The 25,932-nt window shown below is 39.9% G+C and overlaps 1 protein-coding gene across 14 annotated transcripts in view; it reads right to left on the bottom strand.

The window, feature by feature from the left end:
* Positions 1-564: 564 nt before the first annotated feature.
* The window catches only part of DAB1 (DAB adaptor protein 1), a 570,912-nt gene continuing 545,544 nt past the window's right edge, over positions 565-25,932 (bottom strand). For 9 of the 14 annotated variants that reach the window (XM_028733330.2, XM_028733334.2, XM_028733329.2 and 6 more), the window contains 7 exons: positions 24,992-25,048; positions 20,919-20,981; positions 20,192-20,300; positions 16,035-16,583; positions 14,732-14,859; positions 12,733-12,831; positions 565-3,954 (listed from right to left, as the gene is read on the bottom strand). In XM_028733330.2, coding sequence (XP_028589163.1) covers positions 12,748-12,831; positions 14,732-14,859; positions 16,035-16,583; positions 20,192-20,300; positions 20,919-20,981; positions 24,992-25,048 — 990 coding nt within the window. In that variant the 3' untranslated portion in view covers positions 565-3,954; positions 12,733-12,747. The remainder of the gene's footprint in view (positions 3,955-12,732; positions 12,832-14,731; positions 14,860-16,034; positions 16,584-20,191; positions 20,301-20,918; positions 20,982-24,991; positions 25,049-25,932) is intronic. The other 5 variants (XM_028733338.2, XM_028733341.2, XM_028733342.2 and 2 more) reach the window with 3 other exon arrangements.

Here is a 25,932-nt window from a genome sequence, read left to right as displayed (position 1 = left end):
TATATCAAAACTTAGGCCCAATCGGATGCCTTTGTGCTTTCCATGTTGTTTTAGGCAAGCCCAATTGTTTTTAAAACTATGGCTTGCACAGATAGCCTACCCTGGAGGTAGCCAACAGGTTGGCTGGGGCTGATGGAAGTTGTAGTCCAACAGCATCTGGAAGGCACCTGACTATCTCTGACCTACATTGTCTCAGGACAGTGATCATCAGCAGAATTAGAGGAACAAAGGAAGTTGTCTTATAGAAAGTCAGACCGTTGGCCCATCTAGGTCAATATTGTTGACACTGACTGACAGGTGGCTCTCTGGGGTTTCAGGCAGAATCCTATTTTATTTTTTTAAGTATATGAATGTGTCTTTACTCATTGAAAAAGGCTTGTGAACACAGTGCAAGATCCAAGTGGAAGAACACAACATACTAGCAGTTCACCACAACCTGCAAATGTTATATTTACAAAAGTACAGTTTTATGGTATTGGGACTATAGTCAGGAATGGACAAGTGGTCAACTTTATATTTTGTCTATCACATTCAGCCTGCAAAAGAATGAGAGCAAATAATGCCTATGATTTTAAATGTTTTTATTTGTAACAGTATTACATGGTGTGTTACAGAAATTAATGGAAAATTTCTAAAAATTTGTTGGTTTTTTTCTGCTGAATGCATTACACATAAAGTTAAGGGTGAAAAAAAGATGTTCAACAAATGGTTTTTCTTCTGAGGTAAAGTTAAAGTAGATCTAGAAATGTACTGCAAAAAACAGTCATTTTTATCTTTCTTTTCTTTATTAAAAAAATACGTGTCGGAATGCAGAAATCAAAATGAATAAAGGTAGAGAGTAAACATCTTTGCAACGAAGGTGCCCAGTACATTATTTGATCATAGGTTTTGTCAGACAGTTGAATGACTACGATCTATCAAAATATTGTTTTAATGACATGGTTGGAATCAAGACAGTACAGGATGGTGAGTGGGATTCCCTGGTTTAAAATTTAAAGTGACAAATTTAGTGCTAGTGAAGAGCAGGATGGGGAAAGCTTGTTGACTCCCCTGAACCTATTATGTCTCTATCAAATGGTACAGTGTAGGCTCCGATATTCTCTCTCTTCTAGGCTATGGCAAAAAATGAATCTTCTGATGGTGGAACAGGGTAGCTATGGAGTCTCTTGTTTCAACCCCACCCCACCCCCCAAAAAACCCACAACCAAATGTTTACATGGAGCAAATTTCTTTGTGAGTTCTGATTTTGATATCCAAACTTGATTCTCTTTTATAGCTACTGTGTAGTATTGGTTACATAAACTTTTCCCATCCTGGGAAGGTTCTTCAGAGTCGTATGGTTACAGAAATCTCCAAACTATGATGTGAACGCTTTGGTCATTAACTGAAAAGCTAATGAGACCACAACCTACTCCAAAGTTTTATGAAGAACCGAAATGTCACCTTCTTCTAATCCAATATCCCAACACAAAAATGGTAAATAGTAGGGTTGCCATATTTATGGAAGCAAAATTCAGTATACAAAAGTTGACCTTTTTTTTTAGGCAATCATCCTCAATCTTGGACATTTTACCAATTCCCCGTAATCCCCCCCCCCCAATGCTATTTTCACCGGGGAATTCCGGATGTTTGGCAACCCTGTAAATAGCTTTGCTAAGGAAGAATGTAGCATTTCCTATTAAAATCAATAATTGGAAGATTATCTTATAGGAAAATGTTTTCATTCACTTGGTTGAACTGAAAATATAGAATCCCACGCATTTTAAATCCTACTGGGAATATATTTTTTGCATCTTTTGTTTGATGTGAGTTTGCCACAGAGATCCTGACAATTAGAATAGAGCGAAGAAATGACAGGAACAGTGCATTAGATCTCACTTCTTTGATACTGAGCCTATCAACATCTAGTGTATCATTCACTCACTGGCAAAGCACACATTCAGTATATATTTCACAGTTACTGGCTGGAATTAGGAAATTTAGTTGCCAGCACCACCAAATCACCATCCTGGTCAGCTTTCAGCTGTGTGTGTAAAATGCTTTCATTAAACCATTCAAACATATGGAAATATACAACTCCAGGCCTACGCAAATCAATGGAAAAATACACAGAAACCTTGGTGTTATGATCTAAAAACAAAAATCTGCATAACCCATTAAGCAATTCCTCATTTGGGTTCATTAACTTTTTTTTTTTAGTGCTAAACCACTAAAATTCAATATATTGTGATCTGCATAGGAACTTCAGGAAAACACATTTGACCTGTATAACAATTCTCTGTAGGCCAAAAATATATAGATTCTTTATGCAAATTATGTGCTAAGGATAGGAACCAAACACTGCACTTTTCTTACATAAATGTTTAAAAAAGAGAATTTTTAAAAAGTTGTTTCTGATTTGTGTGTAAACAGTTTTGATTTTTTATTTTCTAGCTATGAAATGGCTATGGAATGTACTTTTTTCCCTTGAAAATGTACAGTATGTAGTAATTTGTGTCATAAAAGCAAGAAAATAAATCATGTGTTACCCATCAACTTTACTAGTTGCTGACAACCTAATTGCTGCTGGGAAATGCACTTTATTATAAGCATGTGGGGGGGGGGGGGAACCATACGAGATGCAAGAGCCACAGACTGGGGGTTTCCACACTTCCAAAGTACTGCCATTTGCTACCTTCTCTACAGTGTCATGGCATTATTAAAAGAATTCTCATAACATTTTATATTTACAAAAAAAAAAACCTGGCAAATTTCATTCAAACTCCTTAAAGCCATTTCCCCTTAAACATTTAAAGAGTTTTATGGTAAGTTTTTTTTTTCCTTTTTAATTTCAAGTTATAAAATAAAAATCCCATTTGAATTTTTCTGATGTACAAAAAGTGATAAAGATGAACAATTTGATCACAGAATCAGTTTCAAAATTCATGCCATCTTCATCTTGGTTAATAAAGTCCATCCCAATCAAATCCAGAAAGCATACTGGAAGTATTTGGCAAACAATTTCTCTCTCTCTCTCTCTTCAAAAATGGCACACAGAGAAGAAAAACACTTGTCTGCATAGCATTACAGCAGCAAGATATCAAAGAAATAAAAAATATTCCTTTACTGGTCTTTGTTTTAAGAGTCCCCTAGGAAATAACACTGTTAAGTCTTTTTTCTTCATCAAAATATTTGATGTCCTTTTCTACCCACAGCAGAAGTATTCAAAACAAAAAAGCAGCATTTCATCTCTTTGATGTACTGTAATTTCAAAAGGTCCATTTGGCAACATTTCCCAATCAAGATGGATAATCAGCAGAATGGCAATCCATGGTTTCAAGTTAAGGATAATTTTCACAGGAGGCGTTTTGCTGCTAGAGTCTGTCACCTGTCTGTAAGAAAAGGGGATAGAATGGAACACTCAAATACTTTGCCCCCCCCCCACCTTCAAATATGCCATTATGGAGTAGTATTGGGCGGTGGTGGTGGGGAGCCAGATCAGTCTAATATGGTGATAAAAAGTCACCATATCATCAAAATGTGCAGCCACAGAGCTCAATGGCTGTAGAATTCATGGTTTTTTCCCCTGCTTTTTTATATTATTAAATGATTAGCAGTCCTTTAACAGATTTGAACTGATTACTTCCATAATGTGGTGCACTGGAAATGGCGTGGTGGGATATGTTGGATAGTTGAAACTTGAGGAAAGGTTTTGCTTGGATATCAGAACTGTGGAACAAAACAAAAGTGTCATGTTCTGCCATAGACAGTTGCCACTGGTTGCCAAAACATTTTGCTTGTTGAACTGATGCAGTGAGGTGATTATCCTTTATTAGATGAGATCAACTGCAAGAAAATGTGGGAGCCAAAGGCCTGTCAAGGCTGTAGTTTTCTGTTTGAGTCTTGAAGCACCACAAGCGTGGGTCAACGCTATTTCTTAGGTCTGTTGATCTGGGCATAGAGAGGCTCTCTTTCCTGGGAACAATAGAAAGAAATGTGAATAGAGACAATTCTAGTCATTTGTATCTAAGCAGCAGATTTCAAGGGAGTAGGTGAGTAGAATAAAAATGCTAAAGAAATAGCATTTTTATTATTTTGAATTATGATGGTGTTTGAAAAGGCAGTAATAATATAAAAGGATTCATCAATTCCACATTGTTTATTAAGAACCCAGTGTTTAAGTTGAAATGATTATAATGAAATAGAATTCATGTACATCTCACACTACAATTGAGACCAGAAGAGGCTAAGTTTGCAATTATTGTTTTTAAACACACAGAGCAAATCGGCCCATTGCCCTCACACCCTGAAAGACGATTCAAGACAGCTGACTAAATGGTAAAAATATTATATTTATTAAAATGTAGCAAAATTAGAGGGTCTGCCAGTTAAGCAAATAATTAAGTGTAGGCAGGTGGAATCGATAAATGCATATGAGAGAAGCAACCCTCTATCTCATGAGAATGTAAGCCATTGCATTGTGAGTCCCAGGACTGGGAGCCAAGGACTGGGAGAAAAATCTTCCTTTTTGCTGAGCAAGCCTTGGGTATGTGAAACCCAACCTGCAGACTTGACTCTTCCTGCGGGGCATTCATCATGATGTGCAAACCATATCCTTAGCATTCTTTCAAGTACCAACAAACCTCAGACTATGGATGATGACTCACGAGTGCCTATTACCACCATAATGCCTCAGGGTGGCAGTGACATCTTATCTCTTCTTACCTGCCAGCACTGAATGCCAAACAGCCAAGTTAACCAAATCACCACAAGATACCCTACAGTGCGAAGTAGATAAAAACAGGGAGTCCTAAGTCCCAACCAGGGGCTCCCTCTAAACTCCTTCTCAACAACCCACCCCAAAAGTGGCTCGGCAAAGCCCACTATAGAGGGGCAAGACAAAATGAGGGAGAAGGGGGTGGCAGTGTAACTTTAAATACTGGACTGTCCCCTCCCATGACACACTCCTGCTCAAACGACTGGCTGTCCTTTCCCCCTGGGAGAAAACAGTTTGAGTCTCTATCAAGTCCAAGAAGGTGGGTGGATAAGGCAAATTCAATCCTGCTGAGAGCAAGGACATCATTCAGCTTATAAACATGCAGTTTTAGTTCAGAGGAATAATGACAAATTGTTTTCCTGTACTCCAGTTAAATATTTCACATCTTCTACTATGAACTTTTCTGTTGGCGCATTCTAGCAATGAGATGCAGGAAGGCTTCACTCCAAAGTCAGTGTAGGTTTGATTAAAATAACAATGGCTAAAAATAGCAAAACAATGATTGGTGATGAGCTAACAAGCAGCCCAATGCGCCATATGTCACCTTAGCATTCCATGATATTATACAAATTCAAAATCCAAATAAATGTTAAGTTAGTAATACCAGCCAGATATATCAGCAGAACTACCATGTAATAAACACATTGCAAGCACTGGCAAGTTTGGCTATAGAGCTTCCTAAAGGATCTAAACATTTCTATAAATTGCCCTAGTGAATTGACATCAGGATCTTGCCCCACTATGAAACCCTGGTGTGGAGCAGTGCTGTAGGACCTATGCTCCCTCCTTGTCGAGTCCAGCAATGGGCACGTGCAAGTGATAAAAATTCTGGAGAACTTGAAAGCTTGCTCACAACTTTGTGACATTTGGGTTGGTCTTGACAAAAATATACTGTGACGGGTTATTTCCAAATGGAGTGGTGGTGTTGGTCTAAAAAAAATGCAGGTTATTTTTCTTTGTAAATGACTAATTTAAAATTCTGAATTATATTATGTAACAGCAGCATATTTTGCATTCCAACCCACAAAGTATTCACTTCTCAAGAAGAAGGGTAAAGGTAAGCATACCATATCTTGTCTTTATGGGTGATATCCAACAAGGTCAGTCCACTTGGGCAATGGATTTTTTGCTCAGGCAAATGGGATTTCTACTTCCTCTCCCCCTCCCCCCAAGCTCCCACCACCCCTAAATAATCTGCTGTGGAGGCTAGGGGACCCTCAACAGGGCACAAAGTTGGGGGTGGAGGGGGCCTCAGAAGGGAGTAAAGGGAAGTCCCATCACATCTACTATTGTGATGTTCAATCTTGGCCCATGAATCTGTAGCACCTATGCAGAGAATCTAAGCATTTCAAATCAGGTCTTATTGCACACATAATGAACATTATGTCCATCATCATATTTACCCCAGTATGCAAGAAATAATAACAATTCTATTCCAAATTTGGGGACACTTCAAAGATTATGCTTACATAGATTGCTGCTGCATAGACCACAGACAGACACAATTCTGGCTAGTTTACAATACAATAGTACTTGAAAGGAAGACAATTTGGCCTCTAGGCTTCATAAATTTTGATGGGACCTTTCACTCTGCTCTGGTGTAATCCTCACTTTATCCTTAGAATAATGGCCTTGAAGTTTCAGAAAGGATCCAGCTATCTGTTGTCAGTGCACTTTGGGTCATATCTTTAGCAGTGAATAGCAAATGCACATGGTTGAGCAAAGTAAATTAAAAAGCCGTTTATCACCTTATAGTACCAGAGGTGCATGAGAAGTAAATTAGAAGGGACAGGAAAGAATATGTAAATAATAAATAATGCCAAGATAAGAGAGAGGGCCCTTTCCTGGGTCAATTGTCATGAACTGGACACTGAAAAGCAGTACCAAGATAGCCAGCAAATTATACCACAAAGGTAAATAAATATATAAATCTCTCCACCCCACAAAATGACACTTAAATCTGTAAGACCCTTTAATGTTAACCAACTCAATGTAGCTTTGTCCTACAGACACTAGTTAACAGGGTATAGATACATTTTTTTTAAATGACCTTCAAAAATTATTCCATAGAACTGGCTTTTTTATCTTTATAGCCTTTGCAAAAAAACACATTTTTAACAAGATTGTTGCACCTCAGTTCCCATTTCTTAGCTATCAAAATTATCCTCTAATTCAGAAAGTCACTGCTAAGGCTTCATCTTAAAAATGATCACAAATAGCCAGGGCCAGATTTCGGTTTGATGAGGCCCTAAGCTACAACAAATTGTTGCGTTTTTTTCTGTTGAATATATGCTATATGGTAATTTATGGACCTAATAGGTATCTAAAGTCATTTGCACATAACAAAATATGTATTTTATCAAAGTAATTGTTGAACTGAAATACAATTAAGAAGTATATTAATAGTGAAATAATTATTAAGCTCTAACTGTATGCAGGTTTTATTTTATTTCTTTTTATCTTATATTTTGGAAATGAACATCCAGGTTTTTTTCCCTTTAATTTTTTTGGGGGGCTCCCAGAGAGTGGGGCCCTAAGCTAGTTTAGCTTATATGTAAATCCAGCACTGCAAATAGCCTTTATGTAGCTTAGCTTTACAACCAATAGTACTGTTTGCTCCCATTATTATTTTTCTAAGAGAACTACCATTCTGGACCTTTTCTTCAAGCTAAAAGTATTACCAAACACCTTATATCCTTTACTATTGTCCCTGTATTCTTTATTATCTTAACAGAGACCATCCCTTTTTGCTAGTGGAAGCCAACCAGATAAGGTGATGGGCAGAATTTTTCTTACTGATGTATGTAAGGCTGGCATAAAAGATGCATTATGAACTTAAACTTGCAATTCTCCCAAGGCTGCTTTGACCTCTGCGCTCCTATGTAGATTTTAAGCAGAGTGTTTTCCTTCTGGCTGGCTGAACAGAAAGTAGAATCTCAGCTGATGCATTTTAGAAAATAAGTCTTCTGCTTCCTGATCATCCAGTCAGAAGGAAAGCCCCGTGTTGAGACTCTGCTGCAGAGAAAGAAGGTCAAGGAATCCCAAAGGAGTAGCACCTCAGTCAAGATTGTAATGTATCTTTTATACTACAAGCTAAGCTTCTTTAGAGAGCCAGATCCAACAGTGGAGGGGTAGGCGCAGGGCTGTTCTGCTTCCTTATGGTGAAGGGACCCTTGCTTTATGTGCTCATTAATAACAGCTGCTATGTATAAAAACACTGTGGGTTTTTAAAGTTCTCCTTTGCACTGGGCTTCATGATGAAAAACAAGCCTCTAATTGTGCTTTGCTTGGTTATCCTGTCCCTATGATGAGCTCACTTACAGTACTCAGCATAGCAGGACATAGTATTATATATACCGTATTTTTCGCCCTATAGGACGCACTTTTCCCCCTCCAAAAATGAAGGGAAAATCTGAGTGCGTCCTATGGGGTGAATGCAGGCTTTCGCTGAAGCTTGGAGAGCGAGAGGGGTCGGTGCGTACCGACCCCTCTTGCTCTCCAGGCTTCGGGAAAACATCCGCAGCCTAGGCAGCCCTGCGGGAGGTCCCGCTGGGCTGTCTAGGCTGCGGATAGCAGCCTGCCGCCCGGGGGGCGGGGCACCCTGAAAGCAGAGCGCCCCGCCCGCCGGACAGACATCCGCAGCGTGGGGAGCCCTGCAGGAGTTTCCCGCAGGGCTCCCCACGCTGCGGATAGCAGCCTGCCGCCCGGTGGGCGGGGCGCCCCTCGCGCCGGGCAGACATCAGCCAGCCCCACAAGCTCGGGGGACAGCAGGGAGGCGCAGCGCCGCCATCCCGCTGTTCCTCGACCTGGTTTGGTTTCCCCGACCTGCTTTTGGGGGGGAAATAAAGGGGGGGAAATCCCTTTATTTCCCCCCCAAAAAACTAGGTGCGTCCTATGGGACGAAAAATACGGTATATATATAACACCCCATAACTTGAATATCAGTAGTTATTAACTTGTATAACTAACTAACATGTTTGCTTCATGTTAATTACTTGGCAAAATGGTTATGGGGCTGAATTTAGCTGGACCATTTTGACCTACAGTAAGTGGGCTGTATCTGGTCACTGTTATCCTGTGAGACAAAAGCACACTTAGCCCAGGGATTGGGGGAAATGTGCTCACTTCACATTATAATGCAGACCTATCTAATGTGCCCTCTGCGAATGAATACATGAACTGGAAAAAGGAGAAAACAAAAGAGACAAATTTCACCATTCATAGTTCAGCTTAGCAGCCCAGGACTAGCTTCGAGTGTTCACAGAGAATCAAAGTGCTCTTGCGTGTTGGCAACATTTCTGAAAAGGGGGCCTAGAAGGATAAACAGCACCTGAATCGCCCCCCCCCCCCAGGTAATTTTCAAAATATAAAGATCTTTACTGTAATAGTGAAGCCAATTCATTTATGCATAATTATGTCCCATGTTATTTGAAGGTAGACCATCGACTATAGTTAATATATGCAGCTCCTCCAAGTACAGGTCCAAATATGTTAAATGACAATAGGCTCACCTACAGGAATGACAGGAAACGAAGCACCATTGTTCTCCTATCTCAGTCCAGTTCTCCTCAAATTGAAGGTTCTGCGCTACAGGTGACAACCTTTAGGCAGCAGCCAAAAGGAATGTGTCAGAGGGTAAAAACTGCATGTGGCTGCTCACTGCTACAGAAGGATCAGCCCTTTATGCTGACAACCCTGTTGGGTTCTGACAAGTGGGATCATCTTTAAGGATGGTCCTGGTTGCAGGCAGGCTCCCAGGCCGGTTCCTCCCCCCCAGCATGGGCGGAGTAATGCCATCATGCCAGGGTGGCACCACGATCACCCCGGCATCTTGGCCAACCACTTTTGTGTGGGGTGTTCGTGGGGGGGAAGGTATAAAAGTGGCAGCATGACACGTGTCAGGCATCTGCTTCACGCTGCTGAACACCCGCCCTTTATTTTAGATGCCCTCTGGCCTTGCTTTGGACTTTGGTTGGTTGCCTGTCTTGGCATGGGGGCCAGGTAGGAATTTTTCCATTTGGCAATGGCCACTTGGTTTTCGCTTACCTCTTAGCCTACCTCGCCACAACTTTGTAAGGTTTGGCGGTTAGGCATTGGCTCACTGAGGGAGGGGTCCATTGACCAAGGGTATTCCGTTAAAGGAATGCAGGGCCTGGATCCGATGTCTGCTTGAGGGGCTAGGGCCATGCCAGGCCTCTGGGGACACTGAGGAGAGCTACAGGCGGGTTCCCCCGATGTGGCTTCCTCTTTGGGTGGTTTACCCTTCTTGACTTCCTGCAAAGGGGGCAGGAGTCCGATATAGTCCTTTGCCAATACTGCTCACATTTCTGTAATCAATAAAGTTGTGGCCTAAAATTTTGCCCAATAACCAAAATTCTGTGTCAGTGTGAATTTTATTCTAACAAGGGCTGGTTTGGGGGCCTTGCCACGCAAACTGCCTTCCTGTAAAAAATCCTGCTATGCCTTGATGGATAAAAAAAATAAAGATTGTAATACTTTTGAGCAAGTGCTGCCTTTTCTTCACAACGCTAGCCAAGTCTTTGAAGAAATATAAATAAATGTACTATTGCTGTTTGCTGCCTTTGTCTTGTGAACCACAAATCTACATTCTCTGAATTGAAACAACATACTGCTGCCTAAGAATAATGCTGCACTCTTTCTTTTTTGCAATTTCAGTGAATGTATTAAGACATCTGTCCTGGCTTTTGATTGAAAAAACCACAGCAAGGCAAACATTTTGCTTATCAGTAGATTGCAGATTTGACTACTAACAGCACAGTTGTCATTTCTTTAAAGGTTAGTTGTGAATTCCAAGTTTGAAAGCTTCAGTTTAAGATTGCAGGTAGATGCAAAGTGCAACGTAGTTCAAGATATAGGAACTGATAAGAGACTCGGTTATTCAAATACAAAGACTTTAAGATACTACAGAAAAGAAGTGCTAACAACACAGAAAGCAAAATGACATTAAAAAAACCAAGTGGGAGAGTGCACTTGAACACCATATTTACTTGAATCTAATGCTCACCTTTTTTGGCCAAATTATGTTATGAAAATTAAGGTGCGCATTAGATTCGCTGGCACATTAGACTCGAGTAAATATGGTATATACAGAGGCAGCATAAACAAGATCATTGAGTGAAGATAATATAGCTTCCAAGTGCATCACTGATTGCAACAGAACCCTGTGTTCATGCCAGGTTTATTCACTTCCAAATTCTAAAGCCCTCTATAAATATGAAGACCTCTCTCTCTCCCTCTTACTGGGAGAAGATGCTTAGCATTAATGAAGTAGGACTGAAGATATTGGGCCTTGTCACAGTTTTAACTATTGATCATAGAGAACAAACTTGGACTAATCGCCCTCTAAATATTGTGGTAGCTTCAAGGGAAAAGAACAGGTCCATTCAATTCCTTAATGCAGCAGTTGCCAACATGGAGCCCTCTAGATAATTTAGGCCTCCATGTTCCATTGGCCTAATGGTAGAGGGCCATTGGAGTTGTAGTCTAAATCATTTGGAGGGCACCGATTTGGCCATCCTTGTCTTAATGCTTTTTCAGATAGACTATTATTTAACTGTAGATTTCCCCTACCTGATGAAAGTGCGGGAGAGCCAAAACGGAACACCTGCTCTTCCCTCCCTTTAAACGGTCATAATGCTAATATGGAGCCATACAATGTGCAAACATTAAACAGCAAAGCACAATAGTATAGTTCAAACTGATGGGGAAAGTGGGATAAAGGAATATTTTTAAAGAGACAAAGTAGTTATTGAAGAGTTTGACACCCCCTTAGTTGTATACTGCTTAGAAATCTAAAGCCACAAATGACAAAGCAAACATTTCAAATTTACCTAGTGAGACTGCACAGACTTCAGGGATGACAGTGGTTTCAGGTGAGGGCAGAAATGGTTTTAGGCTCATGGGAAAGGGACTATTGGATAGCAGCTAGTACATTCAGATATCTGTGGTTGGAAGCACATTCTTAAAAGCCTGGAAACCGATGCACATTATGCACTAAAAATAAATCCACCATTTCCATTAATTTGTTTCATATGCTCCATACACAGAAAGATGAGCAATAAATCACATAGTGCTTGAACTGTTTCAAATCACAGCGCAGTGTAATAAAAGAAACATTTTTCATATGGCAGCATTGGAATACATTGAGATGAGATGGGGATGTTCAACACTCACAGGCACTGTAGCATCACAATCTTTCTGACAAAACACAGATGCCAGAATAAAAATAGCCACGGTCACCCTCATAAAACATCTATCAACACCCACAACATGCAGCGTGCAGTTAACGATTAAAGCAATTGTGTTGCCTTAGCATTTTGTCATGGAAAATATATATTTAAAATGATAGGGTGGGTTGTTAACCCATAGACATCAACATTGTAATTTAATATTTTCATTAGACCCTTTAACTAATAGGTTTTCCAATTGACCATTATTGTGGCCACAGAGTGGGAAGGCACATCTTAATTTATTGATGGTGCTTAATTCATTCTCTTAAAAAATATGTTGCACTGCTGATGTCATTTCAGTCCTGGATGAACATTGCCTGCCACTTTGCAATTTCTATCAGAAAAAGATAAAATACACAATATACAAATATTTTAAATGCTAATCATGAATACCAGAAACTGCAGAGCATCAATATTCTGTAAGAAAAACTATGAACCTGTTGTTGATAATCTCTCATTTCACAGTTGCTGTAATATATATTTTCCCTAGGGTTGTATTATTTTATTATTATTATTCTGACAACACAAAAGTGCACCACCTAGAAATGGAGTTATCAACCAGTGATGCATCAATGGTGTGAGAAGTAGTGAAATGAAGGTATGAAATATTCCATTTTGTATATGTGGAATATATTATGTTTGTGGCTAGCATCAATGTAAATGAAGGCAGGCAATGGTGAATATGAATAGCTCAAAAGTGACAGAGAGAAAAGGACAGATACCTACCCCAACCTGCGCTATCTAGCTATCGCCCTGTGGACTTACAGTATCACCAATGGGCTCACCAAATGGATCACTGTTGGATGAGGCCTGAGATCCATCAGGCTAGAATACAAGAACATAACACCTTTTTTTCTCAACAACAGAAAGGAAAACAAAGTCAGCAGTTATTTTCATGCAGTGGGTGCATTTTAACATGAATGCCTATTGTGGATGAAAATAATTTAAAAGTCATATACTACAGCTGATATTTCCTAGGACCAACTGGTGCCAGGGGGCCAGCCAGCCCTGAATAGGATAGTAAACTGATTTGAGCTCACAGAAACAGTTTTTTAGGTTAGTGCATTTTGGCCAAAGCTAACTTTACCTTCAAGACTTGGTCAAGAAGCAGACAAATGCCTAGTGCATGGCTTCTGCTTTAAGCCTGCCTAATTAGTGGTTCTAGTTTGTGATGAGCCATTCATGTGAAGCAGTTGCCATGGCCACGTCTGACTATTTTTGCACCGCAACTCAAACCCAGCCAAATATGAGTTTTCAGCAATGTGAGAGCAATCTGGATCTGTGTATGGTGCCCATAACTGGTTTGTGGTCATCACAAGCAAATTTGGACACCACAGATCTGAGACCAAGTTGCCATTACCAATGTGAGGTCATGCTTCTGCTGTCTCCTTGCAAGTGAGGCAGGCACAGAGTCATGCGTTAGCTATTGTATTCACCACTCGTGCTATTCAACTTAAGCCAAGCCATGTGATTGTACTGACAGCAAAACGGATCCATATTGTCACCTACCCAAGCCACTACACATTGACCTGTGAAGGGTTGTCCATTCCCAGTATTAAGGTGTATACTTACTTTCATTTTCAAATGTCACTGATTCCCCCCCTCCCCCTGGGAAATCAAATGTGTTGTGCTATTTTTACAATGTCTGAAGAAATCTGCCAGCTAAAGCATTCCTGTTGAATGCTAGAAAATGGAGAGCATGGATTCCCTCTTCCCTGCCAATCATCCTCCCTGGCTTGCCCTGGAGAAAGCAGAGGGAAGAACTCACTACTCCGTAAGATCCTTCCTAGGTTGAGTTCAGCCTGAAGGGGGCAAAACTCGACTCAGACACTATGAGTGCCAGGGGCTGCATTTTGAACTCCCCCTCCCCATTGCATCACACCAAAGTCTCTGAACTCCTTTGTCTTTCTGCCCCAATATCTTTCTGTGTTTCTAAGGCAGAGCTGCCAATTTATATTGGCTACAACGGTGCCATCACACAAAGCTTCGATGGCACACTGCTTCCGGTTCTTGAAATCTAATTCACAGTTGCTCCTCCTGAATTCTGTCTCTTCAAAGAGCCGGCAGGAGGAGGTAGATACGGACTAATAAATCATGAGAGAACAATCCAGCAGAAATGTATAACAAGCAGGAACACTCAAATAGACTGCATAAGCTGACATGTAGATAAAAATGTTAAGTTAATCTGTGCAATCTTCCATTTTGACTTACACGTTTTTGCTTCAGCAGTATACATGCTAGTCTAGCACATATCGGTGCTGATGGGGAAACTGGAAGAGTGAAGTGGGAGCACTGATCAACACTCTGTCCTCTGTAATTTACATTAGTTGTGAGCAGTCAGGAGAAAATCAGAAGAGTTTGAAGGGTGGGGGAAGGGGGCTGGGTTCATTATTTCTCCTTCAGTTTGATTAAACATTGCATCAAATAGGGAGAAAAATTGAGGGAACATTTGCGTTCATATCCTAACTCTATTTTTTGTAGGGCAACCTTCATTGCCCAAAGTCTATGTTAAGTGTCTATAATTGGACTAGGAAACACTCCTCTATTTTCTTCTACAGTCCAATTTTGCTGATTGAATACTACCTTTAATGTGATCTACAGCAAATGTTTGAGTACTCATGCAAAGTAGAATTTGACTAGAATTTTCAAAATTTTCAAAACTGTGAACCATGTACATAGTAACTGAGCAGTTTATGGGTTAATGATTTGGAGTTGCCCCACTTACCGCTTCCTGTTCTTCACTTTTACTCGGACTTTCAAAGCCCTCTTCAAAGAGGTCATCTGCAGCAGGGTCACTGGTATGAGATGCTGAGGATTTGGATGGAGAACTTTGTCTAGGAGCAGGAGTTGGAGCTGAATAAAGACAATAGAGATAATTTGAATTGAGTGGATGACTGACTCCTAAATAACACCAGAGAACCTGCTGGCATGTGTCTGGGTGGGCTATGAGCCAAGTGCCACTGTGTGGTTTTGCAATCCTCCCCCCAAGATTAACAATAAATGGATCTGAGAAACTTGTCTTAAAAGGCAAAAATTGCTCTTAGTAAACTGTTTGGGAACCATTGAGTTTGACAGTTTTGAAAGATTCAAAATATTTTAATTTTAGTTTGCAAAATTCAGCAACCTCTTATCATTCATATGACAACAAACAATGTCCTGGGTTTACTCTGTTTTTAACTTATGCAGCAGTACCAATGCGTTTATCTTAAAATCTTTAACAAAAATTAGATAAATATAAATAAATAATAGCTTTCTATCACTGGAAGATGTCCATCTTTTAAAAAACTACAGATGCCTACTGAGTCATTTCTTGTAACTACACTGTGAAACAAATGAAGTACAAAATTAGCAGTAGTCCACTGAAATCACTTGCAATGCAATTGTTGCAGTACCATCAGAAATACACATTAAGCACACTAAAGGAATGTTGCTTCAGTGCAGTGATGATCCATCACCACACCTGCTTAAATCCAACTCCCCCATCCAATTTTATTGTGTGTTTAAGCACGGGAATCATCTCATCAGCAATTCTTAATTTAGGGTTGATTCACACAAAATGTTTTTGCAACAATGTAATCACAATGCTCAAGTAAGGCTGGTAATTATGAATCCAAAATCAGTAAGCCACCATTGCATCAAGCACAGCTTCCATTGGAGGAGGGGGCAGAAACCCTCACCAAATTTCTGGATTTCCTTAGCTCATGACGATAGCAAACAGAATCCCAGCTTTGGGAACTTCCAAAGCCGATTGTGCAAGCCACTTTTTATGCATATTTAAGATGACACTGTCTTTCAACAACTAAATTACACTGTCTTTCAAAAATGAAATTCATTAAAAGTAATGTGTGTAATTAATTACGGACATCCATGAACTCCATGCGATTATCCTCGATTTCATGTCTTCCCAACTTCAAAGACGCCCAATTTATTTAATTTTTAATTACATTCATGGATACTTCTGACAGCTCCATCTCAGAAAAGGGAAACAATGTGCGGAAGGTTGCGGCAGAAAAACGGGGAATACTCACGTGAGTTCGTCGATGGCGTTGTAGAAGTCACAGGAGTCAAATTTAACTGAGAGATGTCAAAGTCATCACAATCATCTGCTTCCTGTGCCATCCCAACTTTGTTAAAGTAACTGGAGAAGGCCTCTGAGGTACAACTGAGGGAAGGCTGATCTGGTTTTCGTGATGGCACTGGCGGAGGCTGAGCCATCTGGAAATCTTTGAACATTTCTTTTCCTGCTTGCTGCCTAGGCCTATCTGTCTGCGGACTGGATCTGGTGGAATCGCTTGTAGGTGGAACGGTAGCAATGGGAGCAACGGTACCTTGAAACATGGCTGCTTGTAAAGGCAATACAGTTTGTGTTGGCATGAAGGCAGCAGGCTGAAACTGACCAGCTACAGATGGCCATGGTTGCTGGGTGGGAGAAAATATCCCAGGTTGTCCCCATGCAATTGACTGTCCTCCCTGCATCACCTGAGCAACTGGAGGCTGAGCACCCATGGCCAGTTGTTGTTGAACAAGAGGTTGTTGTCCCCAGAAGGAGGGCAGGACAGCTCCCATTGCAACATAACCTTCGGGGGGAAAGAGAGCGGGGACAATTTCAGAACAGGAAGAGCGAAAAAAAACGAGGGCAGCCAAGGAAGAAAAGTTGGTCAGATATACAAATGAGTTTTGGTGACTTCTGTTGCTCCACTGAAAGCGTTGTTGGACAGAGGCATGGGGCAGGTTCAGAAGCTGTTACTAGACTACATGCAAAACTAAATCTATTTTAATGAGGCGGCATTTTCCAATAAATAAGAGAAAAAAGGGAGTGTTCCTAATGATGTTTTCTCTGCCCTTTCTTCTGAACAGAAATCTTCTATATTAGAGTATTTGTTTTGCTCATACACCCAGCCTATCACAGACCAGTACTTAGTTGTACCAGTACTTTGCTTCCAGTATTTTTAGCTTGACATGCAGCTTTGGGAAACATATAAGCTTACTTTATTCTTGCATTTTCAGTAAGTAGGTTAACAAAAGGTATTGTCTTCACCTATTCCATACCGTAGTTTACATCTAAACCCTTTTCTTTCCACGTTGTCCATTGCCCATTTATTACCCACAAATTTATCAAGCTAATTGCCCAAGGTCCAATTATGTTTCTGAAATGACCATCTGTGTAGACTTCTGACCCCCCCCCCTATTTATACTGGACATTAGCTCCTTGCTCACTGGATTTCAGCAGCTGCAGTTATCATACAAGGGCAGTAAAGGTATCTAGATATGGAGAATGTCAATCATATATCCGAGATTTTGAGTAACACGAAGAAGTTGGACAAACTCACACAAACTGTATGCAGAAAGGTGAAAGTAGTATGGAAAAAACATTCACACTCACCCTGCCCCAGTGTATGCATACAACCCCCACCCCCTGTCCTGGCATCTGTAGTCAAACAGGTATTGCAAGTTTTTGGAGCACTGCAGATAGCCTACAAGACCTATTTGATCTGACTGATTAAAACAGAGCATGCACATCCTTTAGAATTGTATTTCTGGCCCTCTGTGAGAGTAAAGGTCAGCAGCCAAGCCCACACTACTGCTTTAGAGGAGTAGGGGACAGCTATATAAAGCAAGACTGCCTCCCCTCCTCAGTTGTGTTTTGTCCTTCACCCAGCCACCTGCCCCTTTGGTGCAATGTCAAAACATTCCAGTTGCTAAAGATTTGTGGTGTTTTCCTCAAAGATGGGCCTAGGGCTTAATGGTCTCCTCCTACCTTTATGAATTTGGTACCAAGGGTAGGTAAATATAATGAATATCCATACACAAGTGCAATGTAGATTATACGAAGAAATGCACAAAAAGCAACAGTTTGGTGAGTGCTCTGAAGCACTTTTAGAAGATAAAAGGAGTATCCTCATACATAACCATTAAAATCTCAAAACAGGTAGGATTGTTAGGGGTTCTGAATAAATGTCTCATATCCACAAGGATGGGTGTGTGTTACACAGGCAGAACTCCCTCGGCACAATGAAGTGACCATGAAGTAGGGAGGTGACTGCTCCCCAGACCATTTGGGACCGGCGGTGATGGGAGGGAGTTTTGTCACCAGCATTTTTAGAACCCATTGCAAAGACTTTAAAGTTATAGTTGATAAAAGTCTTTCCCCACTAAAAACCTGATCTGGTGTTCCATCTCATTAGCGCTGGGGTTGTGGTGCTATGATAGTTCCACCATCTCTATGAAACCCACTCACCCACCCCAATTATTATCATCTGTTCCCACTCTCCATGAAGCACACGTGTAATTGGCCTCATTAACCAACATTAATAGGAAAGAGCAGCCATGTGTGCTTAGCCTTCAAGTTTAGTTTTAGGTTTGGATAAGGTAGGACAGTGTTTGAATGTTCGTAGTCCAGGCTGCACTCCAAATGAAAGATGCCACTTCTTTTCTAAGAGATATTCTTAAAATGTAGCCAAAAGATCCATTAGCTTGCAAAAACATTTTGTATGAAGGCCTAGTTTCAACATTTTACATACATCACTTCTAATTCTTCTATGTTTCAGTTTCTTTTTTTGTCCATCCAGCACACCTTAACATGGGAAATTTCCTAGCTTCTTAATTAATGGCTCCCTCTCCTTAAAAATCATGACCTGGCTGAGTATACTAAAGCAGCATTCAAATGTTATTCCCTTTTCTCATTTTAATGTTTACTCTACCTAGATTTTGATATTATTATTTTTTTGCTAAATGGAGATTAAACAAGTTTTGCTGATGAGGCATGTACACAACAATAAGGTAGTCTTTATATTGCAAAAAAACCCTACACATTTATTTTGCTATGGAAAGAAGCAGTTTTCTTGCTTTATGTTTCAAAGCCAGCTGTTAGCATGTCCACAGCTCTGACTAGATAAATCCAGGTTCATTTTGAATGTTTGTATTAGAGTGTTCCAAAACTTCAACCTATTTCATTTTCTGTACAATGGGATGTGTACGGTAACAAAATAAAAATAACACACAGAAGCGGAAAATGGGGTAAGATTCAAACCACACCTGCAATCTGTTAGCAAATTGTTATACAAGTAAATGTGCAAGTATGCAGATATAGCCTAATTTAACATCAAAGGAGCTGCAGGTTGTCCAGTCAGGAATGGCTGGCAGGGTGATACTGCCCTGTATCTCTTCTGGCTGTGGTGTTGCTACTGCTTACTGGAACAGTGCAGGGCAAAGATCAGGGCTGCACAAGCACATTCAAACTCCTACACTGTCCCAGTAAACAGCAGAAATATCACCAATACACTGTACCAACTACTTCTGCTAGCAATCAAGGGACAGGCTTCCTAAGTCTGTATGTCTTTACACTCTTCTTCCTAGCAAAATCATGTAATATATGCATGCACATGCGTATGCACTTGCTTTGCACAATTTATTGCAATCACAAAGTTTAATTTACTTGAAAGCAGAAACTAGAAATTTAGTGCAGACCACACACAGTTCTGGCTAATTCACACCTAACATTACAGTGGATTTTAAAGAGACAAACATACATTTTCATTTGCGTTATTTCTTCCCGATAAAGAACTACATAAGCAAAAGAGGATTTAAGCAAAAGCAACTGCTCAACAAATCAGAAGTAGTAATGGGGAACAAATGTATTGTCTGTGTATTATTCCAAGCTTCAGAAATGAGGTTAAGCTATCATTGTTTGCATTTTGGACACCGAAGAACAGTGAAAAACATAAAACACCAGTCTTTTTTCTCCTGTGGCTACTGGAACTCCAGGAAAATCAAAAGAGAAAAGAAAGTGGCCTTGAGGAAAGAGGCCTTAAGCTGTTTGAGAAAGAGATTGCCCAAATGCCATCAGAAGAATATGGAAGGATTTAGGAGCTGTTCACTGAATGAATCACAAATGGATTGCCAAAATCTTAAGGTGTAAACTGTATCTTCTGGGTTGGGGGATGTAAATAAGATGCCTGATGTGAGGTGTTCATTTTTTTTCTGTGGATTTTATATCTGTAATGGGTCATTCACTGCAGTCATTGGTTAATGAGCAGGTATGAGGAAACTAGAACTAACTAAATTACTAATTCATCAAGGGTCTGGATGTTCTGATGTACAACAGAATAGCTCCCATTAAAAGCCACATATGCTCAGACTGGCCTTTAAGTTCTCAAGTTATATAGCATGATGTGAAAAAGCTCACCTGAGGGTACAGCAGCAGTGCTGTAAGGTACAGAACTAAATACATCTGCGCCAGCAGGAAGTGACTGGGATGAAGATGGGATAAAGGCATCACCTGGAGTTGCAGGGGTCTGTAAAACACAACAAGATTAGAATGTGCTGATTAAACATACATGGGTGGCATCTCAGTTGTGGCTTCTGCTGCCAAGAACTGGCTCTACATCCTTTTTCCTAATTAAAAAAAGCGACAGAGAGGAAAGCATGGGCTGGGGGGGGGGCGGTTATAAGAGAGGAGATGCAGAAGAGAGAGAGCAGCAGAAAGGTGGGGAGGGAAAACAGCAGCAACTAGAAAACAGAATGGGAAGCTGCATCAGGAAAATCTCTTATGATTTGTAATGTATTAAATAAACCCAAAAGTGTTCTTCCCCAGCTCCTAGGATATATGCAAATTCCTACAGCACCTGTTCTCTCCCACCCCCCATGAAAGGTCTAAGGCTGTGTGATATTAATAGCTTCACAGGGGATCAGTGTAAGCAATTAGTGCAGAAAAAGAAGTAGAAAGGTAATGAGCAATTTTACATAAGGAAAAATTCAAACTGGGTAAAATGATTGCAAACCTTTTTGAAATTCTTTCAGCTTCAGTATGGGGCATTGTTAGTCATGAATATCTAAATGCATTATGCTGCTACAATAAGCCTGCTGAAAGTGGCATGTGTGAAAGAGGCAGGACATTTCTCTCTGGTACTTACAGGGGGAGAGGTTACATCAGGAGGAGTGGACATGTCCCCAAACAGCTCTAGTTGGGTAACAGCCTGCAAAGAATTGCAAAAAGAAAGAACAAAGTTTTAGGCATGTCTCATCTCTTATCCACTGAGCAACACAGAAGCCAGTTTTGTAATGGAAAGCAAGAGTAACTTCTCAAAACAATTTTTTACTTGCAATTTTTGGGGGCCAGTCTGTGAGGCAAACCTGAACAATTGTCATTTCATTAATATCTCATTGGCACTCTAGATATTAAAGGATTTAAAAAATAAATAAATCCACAGATGGTGTGAAGAGGGAAATCTTTACACAGAACCACTTGATCAGAAGACAGGATCAATTTCTCCCCCCTGCCCTTCGTAGAAATTTCCCCCTGATAGAGGAAGAAATTTATCCAAAGGTTGCACTGGCTTCAGTTCTACTACCTTGTCAATGAGTACCCAGACAATGACCTTTACAAACCTCCCACAAAGGATGCTATGTCCATATCATCCTCTCACCAAGTGAGCTGTAATCCATCGAATGGAACAGTTCCCACTGTCCTATAGGTATCTTCTACTGACTCCTTGGGTCACCTAAACCATTGTGTTCTAGATACATTTCTTCCCAAGGCAGGCTGTTTAAACGCACCAACAAGTGTGTTTTTTTCACTAATAATTTACATCCTTCAGACATTTAATTTGCATCAATCCCAATCTCTGGGATGAACTGTTGGGACAAATGTGGCAGAACCTGTTTCTGAAAACCTATGAGAATTGAGTTGCATTTGGCAAGGGAGGAAACAATATATATATTTTGCAGCGTGTCAATAAGGAACATTGTCCCTGAAGAAGGTATTTTTTGTTTCTGAACACATTATGCAATAATAAAATATTTTGGTCCTTTTGATACATTTTTCTGATTTATTTCTGCATTCGGTCTCTCCACCCCCCCCCCCTTTTTGGCAGCCTGCCTCCATCATCATAAATGCCTGTCCCACTTCAGGTTGCCATCAGCAAATCATGGATGGGTGCGCTGAATATGCATGAAAAAATCCAGGTTGTGGATGCTAAAATCATACTGCTGATAATGCCATATTAAATCTGGGCTCCAGTTGCAAGATTTGGACTTTATGGGCATTGGATTTGAGCATGGAGGTGATTCCCAAATACAGACACCCAGCAACTCCAGAGGCAGAATCGACCAGTCTTCTCAAGCCAATCTTATGATTAACCATTAAATAATGTATGCTGTACTACTCTGTTATTTCATTACTGGGACTCTCATAAACTTCACAGAGCCTTACGTTCAAATCAGCATTCAGGCAGAGCTTTAGAGGTGTTCAGTGTGCAAGCTAACTATAATGCTCAAGAAATTCCAGTCTCTAACAGTCTGCCTTCCAAGCGTGGAGCTCTCTGTCTACTTATGAACAAATTCTACAAAAAGGATGTTAACTACCTGAGCTTGAAGGAACTCCAATTAAAGGCCCTCAAAACTGAAAGTGAACTGGATGCTTTTTATAGCACAAAACCCTTTAAAAAATGGAATTTGACACCTGCGTTGTCTTAATATGAAGGAAAAGGGATTAGCTATTCCACATGTAAACGCAAGAAAGGCAAGGCAGATTTTCAGATGCTTGCTTTGAAAGCATTTGGTCCTGTAAAATGTAATCATTTAATAAGATGTCATTTTAAAGGTTGTGTCCCTTTTGTTGCAAAAAAAAGGTGTAAACTAATCCATTCCTTTAAAAGATACTTTCAGAAGGAAATTTCTTTACTAATTATCACTGGTAGATATTATTTTCTAGCTTCTGCAAGACAAAGGGGCTCTGATAAAACTGTGCTTCTTGGTAATCTTTAATTTTATGATACCTTGGGAGCCAGAGAATTATTTTGGGATGGACAGGTACACCCACCCACCCTACAATCAAGTAGGTTATAAGAAAATGATGGAAGAGAAGCATAGATGGTAAACATTCCTGTTGTATCATGTACATTGGAAATACTTCACAGATTTTGAATTAAGTTATTCCTGGTCATTACAAGAACATCTACCAATAATTTGGAAAGCAAAACAGATTAGGTGAAACTCAGTTTTCTGTGTTTTTGAGTTGCATACTGTTGTCTCACAGTGTCCTAGCGTACTCAACTTTCAACTGGGCTTGCGAATGAGGCACAGCATTTGAGACTGTCACTGTAATTGCAAAGTGAATTATTGGACATTCACAGAATGATGCCAGGAAAGAAAGATATGATAAACTGATGAACAATTCGAGGAGGTGCATTAGCATGCAAATAGTGAAGCTGATCAAAATTAATTTGGCTAATATAAATAAATGATCTCTTTAGAAGCTAATAATTTTCTTTGAAAGAGCATATTTGAATTTGATTTACTAGAACATTTTCCGTGATGGCTGCATATTGAAAAAGTTCCTCTACAACTATGGGAATTAGGACAGCTGTTTAGAGGAAGTGTTTTTAAAATAAATGCTTTTAAGTGATCCTGACCAGGCTAACAGGCCCATCTGCTTTTGGAGGCAATTGTGTGGGGGATGTTGCACATAGGAACTGGTCAAAGCAGCAGGTGCAGATCTACAAACTGACCGTATGACTACATCATCCAGCCTTATCTTTCTTCTTTTATTTTTCCTTGCTCCCCCATCCTATTTTGTGTAATATCTTTTCTGATGAACAGTTCTGGAGAACTTTAAGGCTTGAAACACTTTTGTGTCATTTTGGTTGATTCTACTAAAGTTACTGTTCAACTGTGGATATGGGAGTTAAAAATACAAAACATTCAAGTGTTTTCTCAAGTCTAGGCTAACCATACCCATTTCTGTTGGTTTTTCCTCAGATGACTTCACCTCTGATGTTCCACCCTCAAAGTGCTGCACAAAAATCTGTTTTTTATTTGGCAACAGCTTTTTAAATTTTAGTGAGCAGAAATAAAGCGGTGCAAATAAGGTTGCAATACAGCGAAAGGAGCGTAGGAGGATAACTGATTAGCAGACAGCCCCATCCCCACCATGCAATCATTCATCACAATGCATAATTTTAGTTTTAGCTGATTCAAGCACTATAACTCCTTCTCTCACACACTCTGCAATGGAAACATACTCTGTGAGTAAAGAGCATCACAGATGCAGGGTTTTTCTATATCTGCCAGAATCCTAAGTGTATTTCTGTTGGTAATTAAATATTTAATGATATTTAATTATTAAAGCATTTGTGTCTCACCCTTCAGGTGTACATGCACCACTCAGGGCAGCTAACAACATGTAACATCATGCTGCCTGTAGAATGGAAACATTTGCATTTGCACTCTGTCACCAGTGGCAAAGAATCTCCATACCTTACATGCTGCTGCTGCTACTACTGTAAACTGCTTGTTAAGCAACTGCTTGTTAAATGCGGATCTTGCTAGATGCAATTTGTATAGGAAAATTAGCTTAGATTTCATATTTTAGAAATTTAAATATCTAATGTACAAAGGAAACTCTGAGAAAGAAAATATGGGACTAGCTAGAGTTTATTTTACACCGTTATATATTTGCTGGGATGGAAAGGCAGCCGATGTATGACACACATATGAATGAGTTGTGCTTTTTTCAGATTTTTGTTGTCATTTCTTTGTGCAGAGAAAGAGAACTCTAAATGGTAAGTGGCAGAAATTTTGCAGAGGTCATTCACCACTGTGGAGATGCTAGAAGGTGACTGTAATTTTACCTCATTTCTCTAACTTTTGACTTGCTTTGTCTTTGGGACTATGTCTGTGGCTTGCCTTGGATGGAAGGCATTACTAGGGAAAGACCCTGTCCATTTTCTATTTTAGAACTACAGGTCAGACTCAAACAGCTTCTTCTCAGGTTTTATGAAATTTCAGCATATTCAAATTTCACAAGCTGTTTGAGTAACACTGTGTGAATGACAGATAAAGTGTTAAATATTTATAATTATAATCAAACATTTGTGCTTTCTGCCAACATCTTAAGAGCTTGTAGTAACTGGCACTAATCTCTGTTCAGTCATACTCTGCTAACTAGTTTGGTGAGTTCATCTATTTCTACTGAGAATTCTCTTACCTGAGTGACTCTACCAAGATTTTCATCTATGTCCAACAACAGGCTTCCATTCTCCAGCTGTAATGCATGATTGATGAAAATGAAAGTGAATGATTTATGAAAATGACATGTTCTGCTGAGCACAACAATGATGACTTCAACAATTATTGATTTTACTTCTGAACAAGAGCTATTTTATAGTTTCCTGGTCAGATGCTTTTGCTTGCCTCAGTGATTATATACATTCTATAAGTTTTCATGGTTATATCGTACAAAGAAACAGAACCCAGCATGGAGAAGTGAAAATGAAGGGTTGGGAATATCCATTTAAGAAAAACCACAGGTCTCAGTGGCTTCCCTTGAGTTCTCTGGGCTGTATAAATGGACTATAATATGGGACATTGAGGCAAGGGGAAAGAGCACAGAAGGGTGAGGATGACTTCCACCTCTACTGTGTCCTACATATATTTCCTCATATATGAAAATGGTCAACATTCACTCATAAGAGAAAAATAAATCCTTGCAACTGAACACATTACAATGGACAGAAACACCACCCATTGCCTATAGTTATAGGGATGACATGGGACCCACACCAACCATTGGATTTCACCATTATTTTCTCTGAGCAAAATCACTTCTCTATTAGGGAAGGAAAAATAAAGTTCCAGAATGAATCAGAAAGTCCCTTCAAAATGAACCAGGCAGTCCTTTTGTATTTTCTGAATCTGGAGAAAAGCTCTACAACAGACTTCCACAATCTGGTACCCTCCCAGTGTTTTGAACAGCAACTTCCACCATCCCTAGTCATTGGCCAAATCCTAGAGAAGAGACTTCCTGGTTTATTTTTAAGATGTTCTGGGGTGTCCCAGGGCTTTCGTGAATGTAGATTTTTCTCACAACTTTGGCTTCCTTCATAGGCTAACAATACTGAAAGGCAGGAAGAGGCTCATATCTTTCAA

Source organism: Podarcis muralis, chromosome 5 (assembly GCF_964188315.1).
Source record: "Podarcis muralis chromosome 5, rPodMur119.hap1.1, whole genome shotgun sequence".
Classification (NCBI taxonomy): Eukaryota; Metazoa; Chordata; class Lepidosauria; order Squamata; family Lacertidae; genus Podarcis; species Podarcis muralis.
This window is presented reverse-complemented; position numbering and strand designations above follow the sequence as displayed.